Source organism: Hyperolius riggenbachi, chromosome 6 (genome assembly GCF_040937935.1).
Source record: "Hyperolius riggenbachi isolate aHypRig1 chromosome 6, aHypRig1.pri, whole genome shotgun sequence".
In the NCBI taxonomy this organism is placed as follows: domain Eukaryota; kingdom Metazoa; phylum Chordata; class Amphibia; order Anura; family Hyperoliidae; genus Hyperolius; species Hyperolius riggenbachi.
This window is the reverse complement of record NC_090651.1, coordinates 80,189,675-80,206,921: the sequence shown is the minus strand read 5'-3', so window position 1 is coordinate 80,206,921 and position 17,247 is coordinate 80,189,675. Positions and strand designations below refer to the sequence as shown.

General features: G+C 45.9%; 2 protein-coding genes across 2 annotated transcripts in view; one reads left to right on the top strand and one right to left on the bottom strand.

Annotated features, from left to right (window-relative positions):
• Positions 1–8,376, bottom strand: part of LOC137520957 (vitamin D3 hydroxylase-associated protein-like) — a 117,022-nt gene extending 108,646 nt beyond the window's left edge. Inside the window, exon 1 of the mRNA XM_068239589.1 lies at positions 7,523–8,376. Coding sequence (XP_068095690.1) covers positions 7,523–7,873 — 351 coding nt within the window. The 5' untranslated portion in view covers positions 7,874–8,376. The remainder of the gene's footprint in view (positions 1–7,522) is intronic.
• Positions 8,377–8,449: 73 nt separating this feature from the next.
• UQCRH (ubiquinol-cytochrome c reductase hinge protein) lies at positions 8,450–16,693 on the top strand. The gene is made up of 4 exons (XM_068239590.1): positions 8,450–8,556; positions 9,126–9,155; positions 15,533–15,694; positions 16,467–16,693. Exons 1-4 carry the CDS (start codon positions 8,485–8,487, stop codon positions 16,497–16,499), a joined length of 297 nt encoding a protein of 98 aa, XP_068095691.1. The 5' UTR covers positions 8,450–8,484; the 3' UTR covers positions 16,500–16,693.
• The last annotated feature ends 554 nt before the right edge of the window (positions 16,694–17,247 follow it).

Below are 17,247 nucleotides of genomic sequence, written 5' to 3'. Positions count from 1 at the left end.
TAAATGAATTTTGGCTCCTTTTCTTGTCACTAATAAAGCTTTCTTTTGGTGCCATTTGATTGCTCCTGCGATTTTTACTTTTTATTATATTCATCAAAAAAGACATGAATTTTGGCAAAAAAATGATTTTTTTAACTTTCTGTGCTGACATTTTTCAAATAAAGTAAAATTTCTGTATACATGCAGCGCGAAAAATGTGGACAAACATGTTTTTGATAAAAAAAAACCCCATTCAGTGTATATTTATTGGTTTGGGTAAAAGTTATGGCGTTTACAAACTATGGTGCAAAAAGTGAATTTTCCCATTTTCAAGCATCTCTGACTTTTCTGACCCCCTGTCATGTTTCATGAGGGGCTAGAATTCCAGGATAGTATAAATACCCCCCAAATGACCCCATTTTGGAAAGAAGACATCCCAAAGTATTCACTGAGAGGCATAGTGAGTTCATAGAAGATATTATTTTTTGTCACAAGTAAGCGGAAAATGACACTTTGTGAGAAAAAAAAAAAAAAAAAAAGTTTCCATTTCTTCTAACTTGCGACATAAAAAAATGAAATCTGCCACAGACTCACTATGCTCCTCTCTGAATACCTTGAAGGGTCTACTTTCCAAAATGGGGTCATTTGTGGGGTGTGTTTACTGTCCTGACATTTTGGGGGGTGCTAAATTGTAAGCACCCCTGTAAAGCCTAAAGGTGCTCATTGGACTTTGGACCCCTTAGCGCAGTTAGGCTGCAAAAAAGTGCCACACATGTGGTATTGCCGTACTCAGGAGAAGTAGTATAATGTGTTTTGGGGTGTATTTTTACACATACCCATGCTGGGTGGGAGAAATATCTCTGTAAATGACAATTTGTTAATTTTTTTTTACACACAATTGTCCATTTACAGAGATCTTTCTCCCACTCAGCATGGGTATGTGTAAAAATACACCACAAAACACATTATACTACTTCTCCCGAGTACGGCGATACCACATGTGTGGCACTTTTTTGCACCCTAACTGCACTAAGGGGCCCAAAGTCCAATGAGTACCTTTAGGATTTCACAGGTCATTTTGAGAAATTTCGTTTCAAGACTACTCCTCACGGTTTAGGGCCCCTAAAATGCCAGGGCAGTATAGGAACCCCACAAATGACCCTATTTTAGAAAGAAGACACCCCAAGGTATTCCGTTAGTAGTATGGCGAGTTCATAGAAGATTTTATTTTTTGTCACAAGTTAGCGGAAATTGATTTTGTGTTTTTTCACAAAGTGTCATTTTCCGCTAACTTTTGACAAAAAATAAAATCTTCTATGAACTCACCATACTCCTAACGGAATACCTTGGGGTGTCTTCTTTCTAAAATAGGGTCATTTGTGGGGTTCCTATACTGCCCTGGCATTTTAGGGGCCCTAAACCGTGAGGAGTAGTCTTGAAACGAAATTTCTCAAAATGACCTGTGAAATCCTAAAGGTACTCATTGGACTTTGGACCCTTTAGCGCAGTTAGGGTGCAAAAAAGTGCCACACATGTGGTACCGCCGTACTCAGGAGAAGTAGTATAATGCGTTTTGGGGTGTATTTTTACACATACCCATGCTAAGTGGGAGAAATATCTCTGTAAATGACAATTGTTTGATTTTTTTTTACACACAATTGTCCATTTACATAGAAATTTCTCCCACCCAGCATGGGTATGTGTAAAAATACACCCCAAAACACATTATACTACTTTTCCTGAGTACGGCGGTACCACATGTGTGACACTTTTTTGCAGCCTAGGTGCGCTAAGGGGCCCAACGTCCTATTCACAGGTCATTTTGAGGCATTTGTTTTCTAGACTACTCCTCGCGGTTTAGGGCCCCTAAAATGCCAGGGCAGTATAGGAACCCCACAAGTGACCCCATTTTAGAAAGAAGACACCCCAAGGTATTCTGTTAGGTGTATGACGAGTTCATAGAAGATTTTATTTTTTTGTCAAAAGTTAGCGGAAAGTGACACCTTGTGGAAAAAAACCAATAAAAATCAATTTCCGCTAACTTTTGACAAAAAATAAAATCTTCTATGAACTCGTCATACACCTAACAGAATACCTTGGGGTGTCTTTTTTTCTAAAATGGGGACACTTGGGGGTTCCTATACCGCCCTGGCATTTTACGGGCCCAAAACCGTGAGTAGTCTGGAAACCAAATGTCTCAAAATGACTGTTCAGGGGTATAAGCATCTGCAAATTTTGATGACAGGTGGTCTATGAGGGGGCGAATTTTGTGGAACCGGTCATAAGCAGGGTGGCCTTTTAGATGACAGGTTGTATTGGGCCTGATCTGATGGATAGGAGTGCTAGGGGGTGACAGGAGGTGATTGATGGGTGTCTCAGGGGGTGGTTAGAGGGGAAAATAGATGCAATCAATGCACTGGGGAGGTGATCGGAAGGGGGTCTGAGGGGGATCTGAGGGTTTGGCCGAGTGATCAGGAGCCCACACGGGGCAAATTAGGGCCTGATCTGATGGGTAGGTGTGCTAGGGGGTGACAGGAGGTGATTGATGGGTGTCTCAAGGTGTGATTAGAGGGGGGAATAGATGCAAGCAATGCACTGGCGAGGTGATCAGGGCTGGGGTCTGAGGGCATTCTGAGGGTGTGGGCGGGTGATTAAGTGCCCTAGGGGCAGATAGGGGTCTAATCTGATAGGTAGCAGTGACAGGGGGTGATTGATGGGTAATTAGTGGGTGTTTAGGGTAGAGAACAGATGTAAACACTGCACTTGGGAGGTGATCGGACGTCGGATCTGCGAGCGATCTATTGGTGTGGGTGGGTGATCAGATTGCCCGCAAGGGGCAGGTTAGGGGCTGATTGATGGGTGGCAGTGACAGGGGGTGATTGATGGGTGGCAGTGACAGGGGGTGATTGATGGGTGGCAGTGACAGGGGGTGATTGATGGGTGATTGATAGGTGATTGACAGGTAATCAGTGGGTTATTACAGGGGAGAACAGATGTAAATATTGCACTGGCGAATTGATAAGGGGGGGTCTGAGGGTAATCTGAGTGTGTAGGCGGGTGATTGGGTGCCCGCAAGGGGCAGATTAGGGTCTGATCTGATGGGTAACAGTGACAGGTGGTGATAGGGGGTGATTGATGGGTAATTAGTGGGTGTTTAGAGGAGAGTAAACGCTGCGCTTGGGTGGTGATCTGATGTCGGATCTGCGGGCGATCTATTGGTGTGGGTGGGTAATCAGATTGCCCGCAAGGGGCAGGTTAGGGGCTGATTGTTGGGTGGCAGTGACAGGGGGTGACAGGGGGTGATTGATGGGTGATAGGTGATTGGCAGGTGATTGACAGGTGATCAGTGGGTTATTACAGGGAAGGATAGATGTAAATAATGCCCTGGCGAATTGGTAAGGGGGGGGGGGGGTCTGAGGGTAATCTGAGCGTGTAGGAGGGTGATTGGGTGCCCGCAAGGGGCAGATTAGGGTCTGATCTGATAGGTAACAGTGATAGGGGGTGATTGATGGGTAATTAGTTGGTGTTTAGAGAAGATAACAGATGTAAAGAATAGATTTGGGAGGTAATCTGACGGCGGGTTTGCGGGCGATCTAATGGTGTGGGTGGGTGATCAGATTGCCCGCAAGGGGCAGGTTAGGGGCTGATTGATGGGTGGCAGTGACAGGGGGTGATTGATGGGTGATAGGTGATTGACAGGTGATCAGTGGGTTATTACAGGGAAGAACAGATGTAATGAATGCACTGGTGAATTGATAAGGGGGGGTCTGAGGGCAATCTGAGCGTGTGATTGGGTGCCCGCAAGGGGCAGATTAGGGTCTGATCTGATAGGTAAAAGTGACAGGTGGTGATAGGGGGTGATTGATGGGTAATTAGTGTGTGTTTAGAGGAGAGAATAGATGTAAACAATGGATTTGGGAGGTGATCTGATGTCGGATCTGCGGGCGATCTATTGGTGTGGGGGGGTGATCAGATTGCCCGCAAGGGGCAGGTTAGGGGCTGATTGATGGGTGGCAGTGACAGGGGGTGATTGATGGGTGATTGACAGGTGATCAGGGGGGATAGATGCATACAGTGCATGGGGGGGGGAGAATCTGGGGGGTGGGGGGGTGATCAGGAGGGAGCAGGGGGCAGGGGGGGGGGGGTATAAAAAAAAAATAGCGTTGACAGATAGTGACAGGGAGTGATTGATGGGTGATTAGGGGGGTGATTGGGTGCAAACAGGGGTCTGGGGGGTGGGCAGGGGGGGGTCTGATGGGTGCTGTGGGCGATCTGGGGCGGGGGGGGGGGGGAAATCAGTGTGCTTGGTGCAGACTAGGGTGGCTGCAGCCTGCCCTGGTGGTCCCTCGGACACTGGGACCACCAGGGCAGGAGGCAGCCTGTATAATACACTTTGTAAACATTACAAAGTGTATTATACACTTTGTATGCGGTGATCGTCGGGTTAACATCCCGCCGGCGCTTCCGTATGGCCGGCGGGATGTTGCGGCGAGTGAGCGGCGACAGGCGGAGGATCGCGTCACGGATGACGCGATTGCTCCGCCCATGCCCAAACAAGGACCGCCGCCATTTGTCAATACGGCGGTCCTTGCGGCGTCTGCTTCCCGGCCGCCATTTGTCTATACGGCGGTCGGGAAGTAGTTAAAACACACACATTCAACACATGCAGCACTCACTCAGCCTCACTGCAGTGAGCCCGTGCTCAAAAAATGGTTAAAAATAGGGATCCCAGTAAAGAATCAAATGATCAAGTTTCAAAGAAGATAGTCCATGAACAAATGGTTTGATAATGGCAGCATACGCTCAAAGCATATCCTTAAAGGGGAACTGAAGAGAGAGGTATATGGAGGCTGTCATGTTTATTTCCTTTTAATCAATACCAGTTGCCTGGCAGCCCTGCTGGTCTATTTCTCTGCAGTAGTATCTGATTAAAACCAGAAACAAGCATGCAGCTAGTCTTGTCAGATCAGACTTATAAGTCTGAACCACTGAAACACCTGATCTGCTGCATGCTTGTTCAGGGGCTATGGCTAATAGTATTAGAGGCAGAGGATCAGCAGGGCTGCCAGGCAACTGGTATTGTCTAAAAGGAAATAAACATGACAGCCTCCATATACCTCTCTCTTCAGTTCCCCTTTAAGTACACCTTGTGCAGATGAAGCATGTCACTCCTTACGAATCCTGCATAGTTCATAAGCCAGCTTAGGCTGTGAAAGTCCCCAATGTCCAATCCTCAATATATGTATGATACAATTCCGTATACATTACCCTCCTTCAATGCGGGCAATGGCACGGCTCCACGAACTGCCTCAATCCGCTACCGTCCTGGCCAGATACACAGGTGCGGAGAGGCTGGAAAGTGCAGCTATGTCGGGGCTGAGTCCACCGGACAAGTTGCCGTCTGTCCAATAGGGCGGATGCAGTTGCACTCCACGGCGGTGGAATTGAATTACAGTGACGTCACTGCTGTGATCGGCGTATGGACGCTGACGTTTCAAGGGGTACGCCCCTCTTCTTCAGAGCTGCCCATCAGCCTGTGTCCACCACTTATGAGCGCCTGCTCTGCACCAATGGACCGCCCCTTCACCATGGAAACCCTAAGATGCAATCCAAGCTTCCTCGTTTCAACATTTATGTTCTGTTCAGCATAGCAGCTTATATGTAGTCATACATATATTGAGGATTGGACATTGGGGCCTTTCACAGCCTAAGCTGGCTTATGAACTATGCAGGATTCGTAAGGAGTGACATGCTTCATCTGCTAAGGTGTACTTAAAGAGACACTGAAGCGAAAAAAAAATGATGATATTATGATTTGTATGTGTAGTACAGCTAAGAAAAAAAACATTAAGATCAGATACATCAGTCTAATTGTTTCCAGTACAGGAAGAGTTGAGAAACTCCAGTTGTTATCTCTATGCAAAAAAGCTATTAAGCTCTCCGACTAACTTAGTCGACTAACTTATGCTGGGAATACACGGTTCGTTTTTGCCTTCGTTTAAACCTTCGTTTCGATTGTGCCTTTTGTCCTTTTCGATCCCGAAATAATCGGTCATACGGTTAATATCACCACCCACGGTTTCGTTTTTTTTTTCGATTCTGATGGTTTCGTTTTTCCAATGATCGAAGGCTGCAAAGAAACAAAACGAAAATCCCTTTTTACAGGGACGGACTAGCATAAACGAATATATAATCGATCTGAACAGCCATCAAGCCTACCAATGGCTCGATTAGATGGATAAAGAGAGATAATATCAAACATGTTCGATCACTAGTCGTTCGTTTTTGGGGTCTATTAATCGAAACTATAATGAGATTATGACTATTTTCACATACGTTTTCAACACTCGATTCGTTTACCGAACGAATCGAAGGTTTAAACGAAGGCAAAAACGAACCGTGTATTCCCAGCATAAGTCATGGAGAGGGCTGTTATCTGACTTTTATTATCTCAACTGTAATTGAACTGTTTACTTTTCCTCTGCTAGAGAAGAGTTCATTACTTCACAGACTGCTCTGAAAGACTCATTTTGAATGCTGAGTGTTGTGTAATCTGCACATATTATAGAGTGATGCAATGTTAGAAAAAACACTATATACCTGAAAATAAAAATATGAGAATATTTTCTTTGCTGCTAATCTTCTAGTAATTATTCATAGTACACAACCAATTCATTATATCATATATTTTTTTTCGCTTCAGTGTCTCTTTAAGGATATGCTTTGAGCGTATGCTGCCATTATCAAACAATTTGTTCATGGACTATCTTCTTTGAAACTTGATCATTTGATTCTTTACTGGGATCCCTATTTTTAACCATTTTTTAACCATTTTTTGAGCACGGGCTCACTGCAGTGAGGCTGAGTGAGTGCTGCATGTGTTGAATGTGTGTGTTTTAAAGGGGAAGGTGCTATATTCATTGTAGCTTAGGATCAAATTTCATGGATCTATAATTTTGGATTATTAAAGATTATTATCTTTTTAGCGCTGTGGACACCATTTTTTCAAATTACGCATTATTATACACAGGTGAGGGGGCATTAGTCAGGCTAAACTCTCTCAAAATACATACAGGGTACATTTCTCTATGTTTTCCTTCAGTGTAAGTGTTCAGGTCCACTGTAAACAATGCAGAATGCCAGGCTGTCCTGCTGATCCCCAGCCTCTAATAGGATTTAGCCATAGACCCTGAACAAGCACTTGCAGCTCAGATGGCTCTGACTGAAGTCTGACTGGATTAGCTGCATGCTTGTTTCAGGTGTGTGATTAACACACTACTGCAACCAAAGAGCTCATTATGAACGTCAGGCAACTTGTATCGTTTAGGAACTAAATATGGCAGCCTCCAAATACCTTTAAGCTCAAAAGTACTTAATTTTCAAGAGAAGTACAAACAGAAGTGAGAAGTGAAGCAGAATTGCCTAAAACTTTCCTTCACACCCATCTGGATAATTATGTCACAGATTTGAATAGACGTTTCGAACTATAGGTACCAAGGTTACTGAACGCAGTTATTGTTACAGGGGAGCAGCGTGGCATCACCTGAGCGGCCAGCAGGGCGGCGCTCTTCTCCATGCTCTGCAGAGCTCTCTCCTGTCGCAGTCGGGCTAGTTCCAACTTCTTCTGGATCCTCCGCCGGGTCACCCAGCGATGAAGCAGCAGTGCACACCCGACAGCGCCGGCCACCAGGGAGCACAGGGTCTGCACACCCCACACATCAGTGACATCACCGGCTTCCAGCATTGTGCTACTGAGTAATTCTGCCCTACTGTAACCTCCCGTCCATATAGCTGTACTCCTGACTGACTGTGCCCAGTGCCCACCTACTATCGATAAGTTCTTATAGCGGTACTGGTGTGACTCCGCCCATCCATCACGCCTCCAAAGCGACATATAGGCCGAGTTCGGAGGAAAGGGGCGGTGTTGTCTCTTTGCAAGGCGAGTATTACAGTGACAAGTAGGCGTGCAGTCTCTGGTGTGGGGGCGGAGCTTGTAGCGAGAGGGTGGTGTTTGATAGTGCTGTCCCTAAAGTGTAGGCGTCATCTGAAAAGCGGGAAGGAGGGGTTAAGTAGTGTAATCCTGTGTAGGGGAGGAGCTTGTAGCGAGAGGTCTGTTCTTTGCATGGGGCTGAGTAAAGAGGGCGGTATCTATCCAGCAGGTGTAGGGGCGGAGTTAGTAACGTTGGGGGACGTAGGTACGCTACAGAGGAGGAATTTGTAGTATAAAGGTACTGTAGGGGCGTGATAGATGGGCGGGGTTGTACTGCTACAGTGGCGGGGTAGGTATTGTATCTTGCTCTAAGGGTGGGGTAGATGGGCGTAATTGGTAGTATCTCTTTCCACCCATAGACCGCTTCGGCAGTGTAATGACTGTGACATGTGACGGGCGGTCTCCGGGAAGATGGCGGAAGTGCAGACAGAGGAGAGTAGAATGCTGAGGAGGGCGGGGCCATGTGACATATTTCCGCTTGCTGACCCCTCTTGTCCTTCCAGTGCAGGCGGCGGATGAAGATGGTTCTGGAGAAGCTGACGGTTCGGGCAGGAGAGCCTGAGGAGGAGGAGGAGGAAGAGGAGAAGGTAATGCCTGCCAGGAGGAGAGGAGCATGAAGACCACACACAGGAAGGACGCTTACTGCTACAGTCATTCCATCAGTTCAGTCATTATTGTGCTGGGGCTGATTCATCATGGAAGGAGCAAAAGTAAAGCAGTTGCCCTAAGCAACCACTTACATTCTGCTCTCTTTAAACTAGAGACTAATCTTAAAATTTGATTTTGTCCTTTTTTTCCAATTTCTTCGATTAAAAACAAATTATATAGCAACATTTATTTACACACATTTTTAATTTAGGAACCGTAGACTTGCAAATTTTTCATTTTAAACAATTCATATTGCCTGGCTGTACTGCTGATCCACTGCTTTTAATACTTATAATCCGTAGACGGTTCCCAATAAGTTATGTGAAAACACTGATCTAGACAGAGGGATTGTTTTTTATTAGACATTTCCTTTTATTTCTACAGATAGGGGTGCGCAATATTATCCCCCATGATCCAATATGTCTCTGACACAGTGCAGTGTTTTCACTTCTTGGCACAGCGATATGATTCAGATCAGCCCTGACCTTGTATTCTCTTCTTATTGTAGGAGGAAGAGGCGGAACCAGAGGACGTGGTGGTGAGTAAACCTCTTAGCTGCTAATGATGATGAGGTGACACAAAGGTTATGTAACCTCGATTCCCATTTAGATCACTGCCATGTAGATCACCTTTAGAGGCCAGAAAAGGGCACTTTAGTATTTGTCAACTTTGGAGATCAATTTCTGGAGAAGATACCATAACAAAGAGTAATAGGTAGAAATGCTCAAGGAGATGCAAATAATTCTGAGTTGAAGAAGGATAATGCAAATGTATGCAGGGGAAATTTGATGAGTTTATATTCAAGCTGCATACATTTGCATACAGAAACTGCACAATCCTTCATTAACTTGGAATTATTTACATCTCATTGACCATCCCTAGTAATGCACTCACGTTCTGTAGATCACCCTCTAGTGGCTGGAGTTTGCAGAGCACATTTCCATTCACACAAGGCCTCTTATAGAAGCATTGTCTTCATTATAGTAAGGCCCGGTTCACATTAGCGTTCGCTATCCGGATCTGACCTGGACCGCATACTGTACAAACGGAACGTACGTTCCGCATAGCAATCTAAAGTACGTACGTGCCGGATCCGGACTCTGGACTCTTTTCCAACATGTGCTATTTTTTGGGTCCGGATCTCCGGCCCACGCACCCGGAGCCGGACCTGAGCCTGACAGCACCATCCGGAACACAGAAACCAATGGGAAATGCAAGGCACAGAACACACGGCCTACAAACACCTGACGTTCTACCCCACTTCCTATGCGTATCCAAGTGGCCATTTCGGATGGGGACTCATGGGCCAAGCATGTCTGGAGTGGAGCAGCAGTGAAAGACGCGCTGGAGCTGTTTGGCAGAATGTCGGAGGTGGAGGTGAGGCCTACAGCGGAGGAACCTGATTCTACAGGTGCACCTTCTGCTGACCCCAACATTTTTTTCTTAAAATTTCGCAATTTTTTGCCCACGGATCCGGATGGCAGCCTGATGCAAACGGACCGGATCGAATCCGTACGGTTCTGATCAGGTCAGGATCCGGTCCGTTTACTTGCCAAAACGCAAGTGTGAATGGGGCCTTAATGACAAAATTCCGATATGGATAAATTATTGGACATGAATGTTAACCTGGAAGTGATGTGCATTACAATTGGTTGCACTATGCCAAGTTGATCTAAGTGCAAGAACTGAGTGTGATTGCAAGATGGCAGTAATGAGAGGCAACTTACATCACACATTTTGTTAAAGGCAACCCGAGATTAACGTAGCACAAGCATTTATACTTACATGGGGCTTCCTCCTGCCCCCTGTAGGCTGTGGGCCCCCTTGCCATCTTTCTGGGCTGCTCCATTCTTCCGTAGTCTGATCTGGTAGATGCTGGCTGCTGCACTTGTGTGTCTTTATTTATTTATGGTTTTTATAAAGCGTCAAAATATTACCACAGCGCTGGACAGTTTTGGTTATGGACAATATTTAGGGGTGACATACAGCAATACAACAATACAGGAATACAAGAAAAAACAGATCAGTAGGAGTACAAGGTAATGCTTAGTCAAAACTGGAGGGGAGCATGGAGATTATGCAAGTTGAGTTCACTCAAATGCATAGCATGGGTTCACAGTAATAGAGGTGCATGATTAGGTAGGACACAAAAGGAGAAGGACACTGCCCGAAGGCTTACAATCTAGAGGGAGAGGTAGGGACATGAAAGGTAGGGGACCAGAGATCAGCTGCGGGTTTAGAGCACTTGTGAGGCGTGGTAGGCCAGAATGAAAAGGTGAGTTTTGAGGGCCTTCTATAAGATGTTGAATGAGGGAGCTGCCCTAATGGGTGGAGGTAGGAAGTTCCATAGTGTTGGAGCAGCTCTTGGGAAGTCCTGGAGGCGTGCTTGGGAGGGGGGGGGGGGCGCAGTCAGGCGAAGTTCATTGGAGGAGCGGAGTGAGCGGCTAGGTGTGTACCCCTGAGTAAGATTGGAAATGTAGGTTGGACAGGTTTTGTGGACAGCTTTGTAGGTCGGACACAGTGGGCTCTTCACAATCATTTTCCGCATGTGGAAATGCACTTGCTTACCGACTGAAATGAGACCATCTTGACATTCACAAAATTGCACGCATGAACATTTACCGCAGCGTAAAATTGTACGCATTAATTACCCGCATGCATAAAAAATGCGGTAAAAGTCCACAAAAGCTGGTAATTCCTGCAACAAATCAAAATTCACAAAAAGAGGCGCCTTATTTCTGACTTAACTACTAATTTTTTATCACCTACTAGTACTTGGTGAAATATTTTGATTCCCATTGACTTAAATGGAGTCTGGAGCCTTGAGCGCTGTGTTTGCTGGACTTTACTTTTTTTTTTGGGGGGGGGGGGGGGACAAAATCTCTTACCGCATGTGTGATTGGGAATAGAGCCCACTATCTTGAATATGATTCTGGACTGGATAGGAAGCCAGGGAGGGATTCACAGTGTGGAGCTGCTGTGGTGAAGCGATGGGAGGAGTGGATAATTCTGGCTGCCGCATTCATGATGGACTGCTGTGGGGCTATTCGGGTAATAGGGAGACAAGACCGAAGGGCATTGCAGTAGTCAAAGCGGGAAATTATGAGGGCATGGATGAGGAGTTTGGTGGCAAAGGTCAGGAAAGGGCGAATCTTACAGATGTTATGAAGGTGGAAGTTGCAGGACTTTGTGAGGTTTTGGATATGGGGAGTGAAGGCGAGTGAGGAGTCTAGGGTGACACCCAGACAGCGGGCTTGAGAGGTAGGGCGAATGGTAGTGTGGTTAACAGCAACATGCACATTTGGGAGGTTCATGGATGGCCGGGGTAGGAAGATCATAAATTCCGTTTTTTGTCTAGGTTTAGTTTCAGGAACCTAGCAGATATCCAGGAAGAGATGGCTGATAGGCAGGAGGAGACCTTGTCAATGGTAGTGGTGGATATGTCAGGGGTGTGGAGGTAGATTGGAGGAGTAGGGGATGGTCTACTGTGTCAAAAGTTGCTAAAAGGTCCTTGATTCTGCTCCTAAAAGGTCCTTGGTTCCGCTCCTGTAGCTGAGTGTTCTGTGTCTGCACGGTTAAAATCTATAGCCTAACTGCATGCACAGACTGCTACAGGAGTGCGATTGGGGGGGGCACATGGGTCCCAGACTGTGCATGCACATAGGAGTGCAACTGGTCTAGTCAGGGCTAGTCTGGCGATCGCTGGATCACTGAATTAGCGTTACACGGGGCACAAAGCATTGCTGCTGTAACTGTGCCCAGCTGCCTGGTGCCAAAATGAACTGGTTTGCGGCGAGGGAGCTCATGCCTTACAGGGGGCTGGAGGAAGCCCCAGGTAGGTATAAATGCTTATGCTACATTAATCTCGGTACACTTTAAAGAGAACCCTAGGTGGGTTCTAAGAACGCTAATTGCACACAGAGGCTGGGTCTGCATATACTGCCCAGCCTCTGTTGCTATACTGCCCCCCCCCCCCCTTGCGCTCTGCTTGACCCCCATAAATCATACGCCGAGCTGTCGACACTCAGCGTGTCGCAGCCGGCTGTTTACCTCTGGATCTGTCACTCTTGGCGCTCCCCCGCCTCTTCCATAGCACTGGTCCCCGTCCTCTTCCCTCCCCGCTGATTGGAGGGAAGGGATGTGGGCGGGGTCCTGAGCTATGGAGGAGGCGGGGGAGCGCCAAGAGTGACAGATCCAGAGGTAAACAGCCGCCTGCGACACACTGCATGTCGACAGCTCGGCATATGATTTATGGGGGTCAAGCAGAGCTCGGGGGGGGGGGGGGATCAGTATACCACTCTCGCGGAACTAGTGGGATCTTGTCCTCTGAGGGGATTCCTTGTTCCCTGCTGTGCTGCTGAGATTGACTTCACCATTTCTGGGCTAAGTATCTCCTACTTTTTGCACTACTCCACTTTATGCTCTTTTTCCTATGGGCTGCTCCTTTGCCTTAATTTTTTACTAGGCATCTTATCACTAGTATTACTATATACTTGGATGGCAATTGTGCACTTTATTTCATAATCTTATATATGTGATATTTGTTTGTGTGGGGTTTTTTTTATTGCACAGGTGGTTATTGGTCCTGTATCACATTAGGTTGTATACTGAACCCGGGTTCTCCCCCTGTTGGGCTCAATATTAAGCCTACTGTGGGGTTTTATATCTGACAGCAGCATTGTGTCATTATACAATATATTGCATTTAGAGTGATTGTTTCATATGCAGCAGGGATCGTGTTGGAATATTTGCTTGGTTTTTAAATGGTTTTATTCTTAATTGAATCATCAGTACTGTGATTATTAATATACCCAATGTTGAATAAAGATTTTTGTTATACTTTTTCAAATTTTGCTGTGGGAGGTGCTATTTTTTAAGGGCTTTCTTCCTCTACCATATAATTGCTCTTAATTTGAGCCCTAGCACACATAGTTATTGGTTGAGGTGTTGCAGACACTCCCTAGAAACAATCTAAAATGCAGAGTGTAGTTTGTATACTGCAAATATTAGAGAATGATGCAATGTTATAGAAAAAGTTATATCTGAAAATAGAAATGAGACTCTTTTCTTTGCTACTAACATTTTATGAATTATCCTCCCTATACACAATTCATTATATCATAATGGGGTATTTTTTCGCTTCAGTGTCACTTTAAAGGGACACGTAAGCCAGCTTAAAAGAAAGTTTTACTCACCTGAGGCTTCTACCAGCCCCCTGCAGCTGTCCGGTGCCCACGTAGACTCGCTCCGGTGCTCCTGGCCCCGCCGGCAGCCACTTCCCGTTTCAGCGACAGGCCGGGAACGCGAGTGATTCTTTGCGTTCCTGGCTGTAATAGCGCCCTCTATGCTGCTATACCTGTCTCCAAAACCGAAAGTGGCTGCTGACGGGGCCAGGAGCATCGGAGCGAGTCTATGTGGGCACCCGGACAGCTGCAGGGGGCTGGTAGAAGCCCCGGGTTAGTAAAACTCCTTTTTGTTTTTCAGATGGCTTAAGTGACCCTTTAACTAGAGGGAAGCTTCTGGATGAGCTTCTTTTTGTTTTTCCCACTTTGTGAATACTGCTCTCAGGGATAATGATAAGCAACCGATAATTTACCAAACGTCTGCAAACATCGATGGGTATGTTGTGAATTAAGCCCCAAATCTGCATTAAGTAGGAGACTTATTCATGTCCAGTGTTCTCCCCAGGCTCTTTTAGCCGGGTGCTCCACCCGGCTAGATTTGGTGACCACCCGGCTGTTATCGGCTCACCTCCTCACCTCCTCCTATGCTGTAAGCACAGTTGCCCTGCATTTTCAACTCGCCCCACCCGGCTACTTTTTCATGCCACCCGGCTACTATTTCATGCCACCCGGCTGGAAAAAAATTCTGGGGAGAACACTGATGTCATTGATGAGTCAGTTTTGTACTAAAAGTGGAATTTTCCTTCAGGCAGGGAACACACTTGACTGTTTTCGTACGCAGTTTCTGCACAGAAAAACTGAGAACTCATGTTAATCAATGTGCTAGTTCACAATTACTGTGTTGTTCGCACGCCTAAAAAAAAACTGACATTCTGCATGATGACTCTGCACATTGTGTCAGTTTCCTCTATCATTTACATCAGCTGCTGTGAAAAAATGTGCGTTTTTTCTGCATGGAAACACACTTGGTGTGCAGAAAAAGTATGCAGAAAAATGCGCCCTGAAAACTGAAAGTCAAGTGTGTTCCCTGCCTCAGGGTAGGAACACACTAGGCAGAATTGCATCTGCGTCTTCCACTATGTGCTATGGGGAAAACTCATGCGATTCTGCCTAGTGTGTTCCTACCCTCAACGAAGGTGAATCTGTCACTGCAGACTGTGGGAAGCTCAGGCCCTGTTTTCTGGTATTGGATAGGCTGTGGTAAGCTTAGACCCTGTTTTCTCCTATTGGATAGGCTGTGGTAAGCTCAGGCCTTGTTTGCTGCTATTGGATAGGCTGTGGTAAGCTCAGGCCCTGTTTTCTGGTATTGGATAGGCCAGTGATGGCTAACCTTGGCACTCCAGCTGTGCCAAAACTACAAATCCCATCATGCCTCTTCCTCCCCGAGTTATGCTTAGAGCTGTCAGTATTGCAATGCCTCATGGGACTTGTAGTTCCACCACAGCTGGAGTGCCAAGGTTAGCCATCGCTGGGATAGGCTGTGGTCAGCTCAGGCCTGGTTTTCTGATATTGTGTAGGCTGTGGTAACCTGAGGCCTTGTTTTCTGATACTGGATAATTCAGATAATGGGAGTGACACGAGGAACAGTTTCTTTGGGGACAGGTTATGAGACGGTACGATGATCTGTGACAACTCCTGTATAATCAGTGAAGATAAATCTGTAGATTGTGTATTCATCATGAATCCTCAGTGGAACATGGTCCTGTTCCTTACGCTTCCCATCTCTTTACAGGACCCAGTGATAGCTGTGCGACAGCACTGTGAGAAGTCAGAGAAGTGTGTGAAGATGAAGGAACATCTGGATCTGTGTGAGACGCGGGTGAACTCTCGCTCAAAGACAACAGAAGATTGCACAGAAGAGCTCTTCGACTTCCTGCATGCCAGGGACCACTGTGTAAGTTCTGTGGAAGGGCTAGGATGTTGGGTGGGGTCTTTACACAACAACATTGCACAGGAATTATCTTCAAACTAAAGCTACCTTGTCTCTTACAGTGTCTGTCTGAAATATTGCTGAGACACATTAGCCCCTATCCAGTTAACTTGTCTTCTGGGTTTTCTCCTAGGCGATGAGATGGAAAAAAAATCTAATTTTTTTTTTTTTTTTTTTAGCAATTAAAGTGCTAAAAAATAGGTAAAAAATGGTCTCAAACTTATTTTGACTAATTCCTTTCTTTGTGGGAGCTTTAAAGGGAACCTGAGAGAGGTATATGGAGGCTGCCATATTTATTTCTGTGTAAGCTATACCAGTCCTGCTGTACTACTGTTATTCTGGCATCATTTGTGTCTGAATCACACACCCGTTAACATACCAATTACCTCCACCTAGGAGGTGGATTTTAGTTCACTGGATCAGCGACTAGATTTTATTTGCTAATCCCAACCTCCACCACCTGGGTGGGGGCTGTTGGCATTTTAGATTTTGTTGCTTATCACTTATTTAGACCATCAAACCATCACTTCTGTGCACCATAGTAGCACGCATTACCAGCAGCTTAACACACCAGTCACACAGCTTTCCCTGGAGGGGTGGCACTGTAGCCCTGACACCTTGCAGTCCATAGAAGTGGCAGCTCTGCAGGCCAGGTTCCTAGATCTGTATAAACTAGACCTACAGACGTTGCTTTGTCATGTCGCTTAGTAATATTGTGCTTTGTCTTTGCCTCTAGGTGGCTCACAACCTCTTCAAGCATCTCAAGTAGGCTTGTTATTGGCACTTTGTGTGACTCCGTACCGCTTGCTCTCCAGCTTCTGTGATTCTTGTCATGGATTGTGCTGTCCGTGTTCCGCTAGACCGCAGCTCGGCCAGTATTCTGAAGCCCCCCGATTGGTGACCTTTGAATGTTCAGTGCTGAAGAGCCTCCTTGTTATCATCAATAAAACAGTGATGTGATAACTGTGTAATCTGTCCTTCTGTACAATGATGAAACGTCCTTTATCGATTTGATGAGCAGAGGGGTGACCATCTCCATCTTTTCTTCCATGACACTTGATAAAAGTTGTGACAACAGAAGCCGTGACGATTTAAGGACTCAGCGGTGGATTTAAGGGCCAGTTTCCACTAGAGCGTTTTCTGCATGCAGATTGGCATACCCAATAATCGCCAATGGGCCTGTTTCCATTTGTCAGAAAATCTGCACAGCAGAGCCATCAGAATTTGCATGTAATTCGCATGTAATGTATTTAATAGGAAATTTGCATGCGTTTTCGCTATGCAAATTTTGCATGCAAATTCGCATACGTTTTCATGTAAAAGCACACCGGCACTGACATGGTTAAAATCACATACTTACAAAATACACGAAAACGCATGCAAATTCGTTTATGCGGTTCCTGCAAAGCAATCGCCCCGCACTACTGAAAACAGTCCCTAACGTACAGTTTTAAATGCTCTTAAGTAGATAAGCATGTAGAGGATGTGCGCCGGACTCTGTGATATAAGTTGAATTA